This window comes from Gavialis gangeticus, unplaced genomic scaffold (assembly GCF_001723915.1).
Source record: "Gavialis gangeticus isolate Ggan-Ray unplaced genomic scaffold, GavGan_comp1, whole genome shotgun sequence".
Lineage (NCBI taxonomy): Eukaryota > Metazoa > Chordata > Crocodylia > Gavialidae > Gavialis > Gavialis gangeticus.
Window position 1 is genome coordinate 3407714 of NW_017729002.1, and position 9055 is coordinate 3416768.

The window sequence follows — 9055 nt, forward strand, 5'->3', positions numbered from 1 at the left end:
TGTACAGGGTATAGCCATCTATACCCAAGGTCCAGTCATTGGTGGAGTCTCAGGATAACCAGGTCTCCCTTATCCCTATGATGTCATAATTATTTGCATTGAGCAGGAGGACATGGTCCTCCTGCTTAGTCCTCAAGCTCCTGGCATTTGTGTACAGGCCCCCCTTGGGGGCTCTTGCCTTGCCCACAGATTGTACCAGGGCTGGGGCAAGTGTGGGCTCCCTTGGCCTGTTTGCGCGGCTCCCTGGGGGGTTGGGCGAAGTAGGGGCCTGGGCGGGTCTTGACCCGGCCCAGCTCCACTCAGCCACCTCCTCCCACTCAGCAAGGGGTTAGCCCTCTCCCACCACGGGCCCCGCTTGCCTCCAGCAGGGGGCTCTGTGGCTGCTGGGGGGTCTTTGGGGGGCTTCAGGGGAGCAGGGGCACAGCAGGCTTTCACCTGCGCATCTCTCGCTGCTCCAGAGCCTAACTGGGGCTTTTTTTGCTGTTGGCGGGCCCTTTTAAACTGCACGCATGTGCAGTGGGCCCGCCCTTGGGGAAAGCTACTCTTGGGCAAGGGGGGCCCTGCCCTACTGGAGGGGGACTGGTGAGTACCCCCTCCTAACCTCTCTCCCCCTGGGGGGCTGGGCCAAGTAGGGGCCTGGGCAGGCCTTGACCCAGCCTGGTTCCACTCAGCCACCTTCTCCCACTCAGCGAGGGGTTAACCCCCTCCCCACTTGCCTCCAGCTGTACAGTGAGAGTATCTATTTTGCTTCAAGTGAAAACTCAAGTGTAAAGGCAGAAGTCATCCCCCTAATATATCAAAGACAGCAATACTGTATCCTAGGCAGCCTGCATCATGTCCAACCCCTAGGTACTTCTGGAGGCAGTGTGCTACACCACCCCTCAGCATGGGGACAGCATGCCCCAAGGATCACACGCATAATGCTAAGTGCTGTACGTGCCTGGGCTCTGAGCATAACCCTCAAAATGCATGGAGTACATGCATTGCTTTTACTAGGGCTGGCAAGAAGGAAAACCAAAAAAGCTCACTACTTTCAGCCCCATTCCATCATGCAAGTCACATAAATGAAAGCCACTCCTAACCCAGCCGTGCAGGCCTGGCAAGTTCAGAGTTCAACAGACAACATAGGGTTGCCAACCCTCCAGGATTCCCCTGGAGTCTCCAGGAATTAGACATAAATCGCCAGGAGCATGCTGAGAGATAAATGCTAGGGCATTCATTAACATATTAAATGTTGAATCCAATTTATACAGTAGTCCAGTGGGTGTTTAAAATGTAATACTGTAGTAATGTACATTTGCCTTACTGATGTAAAGTCTACATGCTACAACCTGTAACTGATAAATGCAAGCACACAAGCATGGTTGCATTGTGCATCATGGGCACACTGGTGTTCCAGAAACCTCCCAGAATGGATTCAAACAGTTGGCAACTCTACAACATGATTTGTATACGGCCTTTTTTTACACCACAGCTAGTTCCCGTATTCTGATCTCTAGTTGGGTAGTCCTGTTTATGTGATGTCCCTGGTTCTTGCCAGCAAAAATCATGTTTTGACCTTACGGTAAACACTTCGTTCCCTGCACTCAGGGGATTATGGAGCCCTTTAGCGGGTAACTTTAGCAGAGAGCTAAGAGTGAAGCAGCCACCTCATTACACCATATTTTCTTGCATACATTGTACCCTGCAGTGATATGCACCCTGTTTTTGAAAGGTGGACTTAAGGGAAAAAAAGATCTTTCCTTCTAGTAAGAAACTGAGCGGCATCACATAGGAAGCTGATCATCTGCACTTTATAGTTTCACTTTCCTCTGATAACAAGCAGAACAGCGCTGTTTCCTTGTGTATAATGAGCACTTTAATTCCCAGCAGCTGGTTTTTGGAAAACTGTGCGTGTATGTATATGCAAGAAAATATACTAGTTTTAAGACTTCTTATAGAATTTTTTTGTAAAATATGTTGTATACAAGTTTCATGAACATGTGGAAGAGATTTTGTTCTATCATCTCTTAATTGGGTTAAACAATATGAAACCACTTGTAGAAACCCCAGACTCATGTATAAGAAACCAAAATGCCTTCTGATCATATATTCCATAACTATACACTATTTGTAGCATAACACCACCTATGGACATTCAGGACCTTATTGCACTAGGCAGCATGTGGCTATGACTCACTTTAATATTCCAAATCCACAAAGTCAAATAAAATTCATAATTGTATGGCTTTATTACACAAATTAACAAATGTGAATCCAATGTATGAAGTGGCAGTGTTTCCTTTGCCAAGTTACAGATAAGCAACTTTCCTTAATATTAAAGTGAATGTATTGACTTACCTTTCACTTACCAGATTAAACAGGAGGTCTTCATGATGCTACTAACACAGAATAATGAACATGTGATGTTGATGTAGTCTCTTTATTAAGTATTAATCCTTGACAGGGCCCCCCCAGCATCATTAATATACAATATATTTCCCAGTTACCTTCCTTGCTTTATTAGTGTAGATTTGTTGATTGCTCAAGGTTAATAACCATGCATATCAGGTACACTGAAATAATCTTTCAGTTAGAAACAGAATAGCACAAGCAGTAGTTACATAGAAGCAGTAGAGTTAAAAAAAAATAAGAAAAAGAAAGTGTTAGTGTGGATTATGTGGTGGTAAAGTATCCTTGTGATTAAACTTGGCTTTTATAAAAGAAAGGCTGGAAGTATTCCTGCAGGAATAGTCATTATCTTCCTTTTATTCAGAATAACATCCTCATGGTGCATACTACACTGGTGCATTTGGCCTAGTTTGAAGAAATCAAAGCTTAAAAGAATTCATGGCATAATGCAACCATTTGCATGTGCTGTAATACAACATATTTGGACCGTTGGTGCACTTTATCAGATTTGCAGCTATTATTTTTTAGAATATACTGTACTTGAGTTTTGTTGCTTTATATCAAGGTAACATAAGCTTTTCAAATTCTTTATTTGCTTAAATTTGAGAGAAATAGTCTTTTGTTTTTTTGTTGTTTTAAGTGCCACATTTTAAAACATAGAAACTAAAAACAAATCATGGCTACATTGCATCTCAATATTCCAAGATTCTCTCTTCAAAAGATGGTACGCAATGTGCTATTTTTTAACTCTAACATTAATCACAAAATTCTGAGTGAACTTGATACCTCATTAATTTGAGGGTTCCAGAAGCGCACAGAAGTTGGTGATCTGTGCAGTTTCATTCCTTATGTGGATCTCAAGGAAAGAAACTCCTTGGATCTGTAATGACAGCAGAGCTCAGAAATTATTTCTGTTACTTCCAGTTACACACACAGATTCTTTTTCTTATGCTATAGATGGCTGACAGAAGAACATAAGAAATGGGTTATGCTAAGTTTGAAACAGACTTCCACTTGAATTACTAAAGGTATTCCAAAGTGGCTAGCTGAACATGCAGCCTCAAATGTAAAGATATATCACTAAAAGAAAAGACAAGGTGAAAAAGTCCTATTTAAAAATTTCAGAATATAAAAAGGGCAGGGCAGGAGTTGTTTTTGCTTTACACCTTACCTTTCCTAAAGGATTCCTTGTTTTAAGCATGAATTGTAAGGGTTCCTGCTTCATATTAATTATATCCCTTATGAAATTTATTAATATTTTTATTCTCTACCCTGATGTATGGGATGATGCATTATAAAAAAAGCAAGAATTTGCATCTTTTATCTTTTTTTGTTAAGATCACGAAAACAAGAGCATAAAATGAAAAGCTGTTAAAGGGTGCTAAAACAAACAAACAAACAAACAAAAAAAAAAAAAAACACATTCACTCCTAAGAAAATGTCTTTAATTTTCATTTTATGGAAATACATCTTTTTTTTTTTATTTCCATGATACAAAAATGTTAAATATCAAACAGTTTCTGAAATCTATCAATGAAGATTGTTTTTAAACAAATGAAGGGCTGGTGCAGTTTGCAGGTTTGTCACAGGTTGCAAAAACATTTTTACACAAACAGAAACCACTGAAAATCAGATCAAGACTTAAAGACTGAAAACAGTAATGGAGGTGTGAAACCAAAAGAAAACCCACCTCCCACCACTCCTAGAGAGGTCATGTTTTAGGAAAGTGTAAGTTCTAGTTTCCAACAGACAAAAAGAAGTGTAAATATAGGGTTAAATTTATAGATGGATACTGTTTGAAGTCTTATTGGAAGGAAACAAAAGTATATTATAAGCTTTCCAGAGAAATTAGCTGGTAGAGAGCAGTAAGTGACACTGACTATACTATCTCTCGCAAGACTTATGGACAGTATATTTATACTGCCTGAAAATCTGAGAACGAGAAGACTTATGTGAAAACTTGCCTTAAGCATGGGAACCACCTAACATGAAATTCATAGCAGTGCTGATTCTTTTTGTACATTTTATAGCCAACATGCCATAGTAGGTGACCAAAATACATTTAGTCTTGCTTCTTAAATCTAACATTGTTTACGACAGCAAAGATTTCACATGATCAACAGAGAGAATTGTAAACAAGTTAATATATACACACGAGTAAAACTATGACAATGATTGTTCAGTAAACGGTTTAAAAAATTAAACTGATTTTCAGGAGACATACTGCTTTTTGACACCACTTTATTTAAATAAAGTATGGCTTCCAGTGGTGCATTCTTGTAATTGCTTTGAATCAGCTAACTTTAAGACAGTTGTTTGCTACCATGAATCAGGGACTTCAAAGAGTTCAGTGGAACTGCTTGTGATGCCTCCTAGAAGGAAAGAAAAAAAGAGATAACATTAAAACTACTAATCTCAAGATATTTAAGAAAAGCAAGTTAAAAACAAAAATTGGAGATCCTTATTTTTTAATGTTGTAAACCAGTATGAATCTCTTATGTCAGGGAAAGATTTGTGTGTCTGAAATCAGCTAGCCAGAAAAGATTACAATAGAAACTGTTAAGAGATTGCCCAGGTGCAGGAGTATTTGTGAAAACAAAGGTCCCTGGCAGATGTTACACTGAAGATGCGACTAGTCTGTTAATCGTGTCTTAAATGGTAATCTGGCCACATGTTCAGTGAAGTAATAGCACTACACAGTGGGAAACCAGCCCTGATGCAATTCCAATCCAGCTATCAGTTGATCACTGGCCGGCAGAACCTGCACTAAACCCAGTTGGAGCCCCAATTCAGTCCCAAACAAATCAGCCTATTGTTGGGTTCCCTGTTTTCAGCTTGCTGCTGCATGAAGAGCCTGGGATCATGAGGCAAATAGGGTGCAATTGGGATCTGATTCCACATCCCAAAAGCCTCATGACTTGCCATGCACACATGGCATATGGGAGGCCCAATGGTTGGGATCGGGGATCAGATCCCATAGTGCTTTTACGTAAAAATGTCTGTCAGTGACCAAAAAGAGAAGAAAGCTTGTTTTAAACACTTCCCACTGGGTTCAAGACCATGTGAAATAACAAAGCAATGGCACGGGTAATATGTTAAGCAATTAAGTACTACAGAGACTTTGGAGTTTTATATTGGGTTCTGCCATTAATTTCTAGTTTTATGACGACTAATTTTCAACTTCTCATTGCACTATTCAGTTTATTATAAAAAAATTTGAAGATATAATGACTTGAAGAACAAAGCTGTTGTTTATGGCAGTTGATAAGAGGAAGTATTGAAAAGTAAGTATTTGCATTTAAAATCATTTTTAAGTATGCTATACGAATTTCCAAACACGTTACTGCTGAATGTACCATACAGATTTTATAATCATACACAACAGAAGCAGTTTCTTAAATACTTCAGTTGCCAGATTAAACCAATACACTCTTACATGTCTGCACAATTCATTTTATTTTTGTTCCATGTTTGGAAAGAAGCTAAGTACAAAAGAAGAGGTCTGACAGAGAAAGATCAGACTGTTCAGAATTTAGCTTGTGTAACCCTTATCTATTCATCACAGCCTCAAGTCACAATTTGTACCTAAATTAACTTGTGTACCTCAACTTGTGCAAGACCATCATCCACCCTCAATTCATAAAATAAGAAACAGCAAAATACCGTTGAGTCTTAAAGCTACAAATGAAAATTTTTCATTAAATTAGAAAGTGTTATATGTTATGGAGTTTTAGTATATTTTAGTGGCTTTTATTATCGGGGCAGCATGCATCTCATTCTGAGTCTTTACTAAAGCTTTAAATACTTGGTCAAAACCACCAGTAGAAGAGCACTTAGAGGCAAACAGGTCTTGTACTGTGGCTTATATATGATTGACAATGACTTCAGAACTTATTTTAAAACTTAATGAAAGCTGTAACTGTTTTAATTCAAAATTCACATACTGTGGATACAAAATGTAAGAGTTCATCAGTTCTTCAGCTGAGACAGCTGCTAGCATAATTTAGGTATGACAATGGGCTTCTTAAAGTGCAAATAGTATGTGCATAGATGCCCAATGTAAACAAATATGCTGCTTGAAGACCATTTGAAAACAATGACCAGCTTGAAAAGATAAGCAGTAAAAGATAGAAAGAGACTAGACTTCACAATTTGAGTCTACTGTTTTATTATTTTTTCTTTTTTTTTTTTTTTTTATAGTTAACATTCTATATAGCACCAGCACCTTGGGACTGAGGAAAGACTACCATCAATACTAACATTGTAGTGGTACTGAAAAACTGATTATGCAAGTTAAGATTCCAGTCTGGAGACTTAAGGATCTGCAAGGGTTAATTTTTCAATTAAGAAGCATTTGAGATTTACACAAATTCTAGAGAGCTCATAATGTTGGGGACTCAGTATCACTTTTAGGCAAGTCATTAGAGCTACAGCTGAAGTGAACTAAAAGTGATGCAACACAATGTGTGGATATAAAAATGAAAAAGATCATCTTTACTCAAGGCAGTCTTCCAAATAAGTAGGAACTCAATGAGTAACTGCATCATAAAAAAAACCAAAACTTGATTCTTGACTGCACAGGGAAGATTATGAAGTTAAAATTAATCAACTAAAAGATGTTAATATACATGGTTAAATTAAATACTCTGAGTTTAGCTAGTGATCCAAGATCACTATTTCTGAATTAGATCATCTGCACAAAGGTTTTTAACATACTTTCACTTATGCATGTTGACATAATGCTGGGGGTTTTTTTGGTTGATCTGTCTTGGGCTTTCCTGAGTAGACAAGATGTAGACTGGATAGTTGAGTAGTAAAGCCTTAGACTCTTGAACACTAGAAGTCCCTGCTCAGCTCTGCAGGGAGTAGCATTTCCCGCCCCCCCCAGTAATCAGCACCTTCTTGAAGGAAGAGAGGAAGAGCACAGGACTGTGGGATACTGGCTGTCTCTCTTCCAGCAAGAGAACTGTATAGGCATTCAAGTTAGATGAGGAGGAAGAAAATCTTCCTCATAGGTGACCAATTTAACTTCTTGCAGAAAAGCCAGTTTTCTTCCACAAGAAATCTCTTGACTTTCTGTAGAGCTCCCTTTTTGTGCCAGGAAAAAGGTTTTTTTGGTTTCTTGGCAAAAATGCAATGTCTGTGTATAGCCATAGTGCATTCACTTAAGACAAGACTAAGAAACCACCTTCATAAAAAATGTAAAATAGATTAGGTCAGTTTAATAAAGTGAGATAATGGAAACAGGAATACATGAATGCACTGCAGGGAGAAGTCGCCACCCCCAAAACTAAGTATAAATGTGGTCGTGTCACTCCAAGTGTTAAAAGACAGGTAAAACAAGCAAGTGTACTCCAGGATCCTAGCTTCTATATGAAGAGTGAAAAGAGCTTTTTAAATTACTTTTTGCCTAGAGCAGGTATAAAGCCTCCAGGATAAGCTAATGAAGAGGTGCACAATCTCATGTGGCAGGATCTTGAATGATCTCAAAATTCCATATGTATAAAAATGGAAGCTTGAATTTGACCAACTGAATACAAGAAGAATATTTCATCCTTAAAGGGGACATGATTTGTCAAATTTCATTACTCACTTAAAAGAAACAGAAGCATTTTGTCATTCAGTTAATCGAAGGAGGTTAAGCCTGTATAAATTCTAAACACCACATGACCTCAGAGTCCATACCATTTCCAGTCTCCCATTTTACAAAACTCATTTAGCTGTAAAAGCTCAATGTATATTTTAAAGAAGCTACGAGCCACCATTATGACATCTTGCCATATTAACAAACCCTTAAAAACGATTTACTGCAGAAGTGTGTTTACATCAAGATGCTTTGAATTCTGTCAATTAAATTTAGATTTCACCACGTTTTCAACACTCATGAATAGTTTCCAGTTTGTGCCATTGGCTTTAAAACAGTACAAGTTAATACCACATGAAACAGAACAATTTTGAACCATAGCTCACGTCAGATGAGTGGCCAAAAACAAAATAAAAGAAGAGTGACCGTTTGGTTTCAAATCAAGTTATGCCAGTAGGATTCATATAGGGAATATTTTATTACTTCCTAAATTTCATTAAATTAATATAATTTACTATAAATAGCTGCTGCTATCCTCCACAAAGAGGAAAAATAGTACATAAGATTACCAAAGCTGTGCAAAAAGGCACCAAAATACTTCTTAGTACCTTGCCTTATCAAGATTTTACTGCTATAACAGATTTGTGCATCACAAAACAGACAGAAGCAACTAAATAAAAAAAAAGTTTCAATCTTTCTTCCTCCTTTTCAGGGCAAGAGCTACATGCACCTATTATTATAATGTACTATTATTACCACACCTATATTTACAAGTCAAGTATACATCCTTTTTGCCCTCAAACTAAGTGCTCTTCATCAACTGGAGCTAATGAACTCTTCCTTCACCGTGTGTACCTAAGTATTAACTAGGGGTGCACCGATAGAGAATTTGGGGGCTGATACCAATAGCCAATATTTAAGGAGGCATATTGCCTGATACCAATCTGATATGTGATACAGCTGCCGTCAGGTGGTAAGTCTGGTGTGGTGGAAGGGGAGGGAGGAGGGAAAGGGCGTGGGGGCAGATCAACGCTGCCTGCAGTGAGAGAGGGGGCAGAGGCAGGCGCTGCCCAGCTGGGA

The 9055-nt window shown here is 38.6% G+C and overlaps 1 protein-coding gene across 2 annotated transcripts in view; it reads right to left on the reverse strand.

The window, feature by feature from the left end:
* Positions 1–3826: 3826 nt before the first annotated feature.
* The window catches only part of PARN (poly(A)-specific ribonuclease), a 186185-nt gene continuing 180956 nt past the window's right edge, over positions 3827–9055 (reverse strand). For both annotated transcript variants that reach the window (XM_019507430.1, XM_019507429.1), the window contains one exon: positions 3827–4763. In XM_019507430.1, coding sequence (XP_019362975.1) covers positions 4711–4763 — 53 coding nt within the window. In that variant the 3' untranslated portion in view covers positions 3827–4710. The remainder of the gene's footprint in view (positions 4764–9055) is intronic.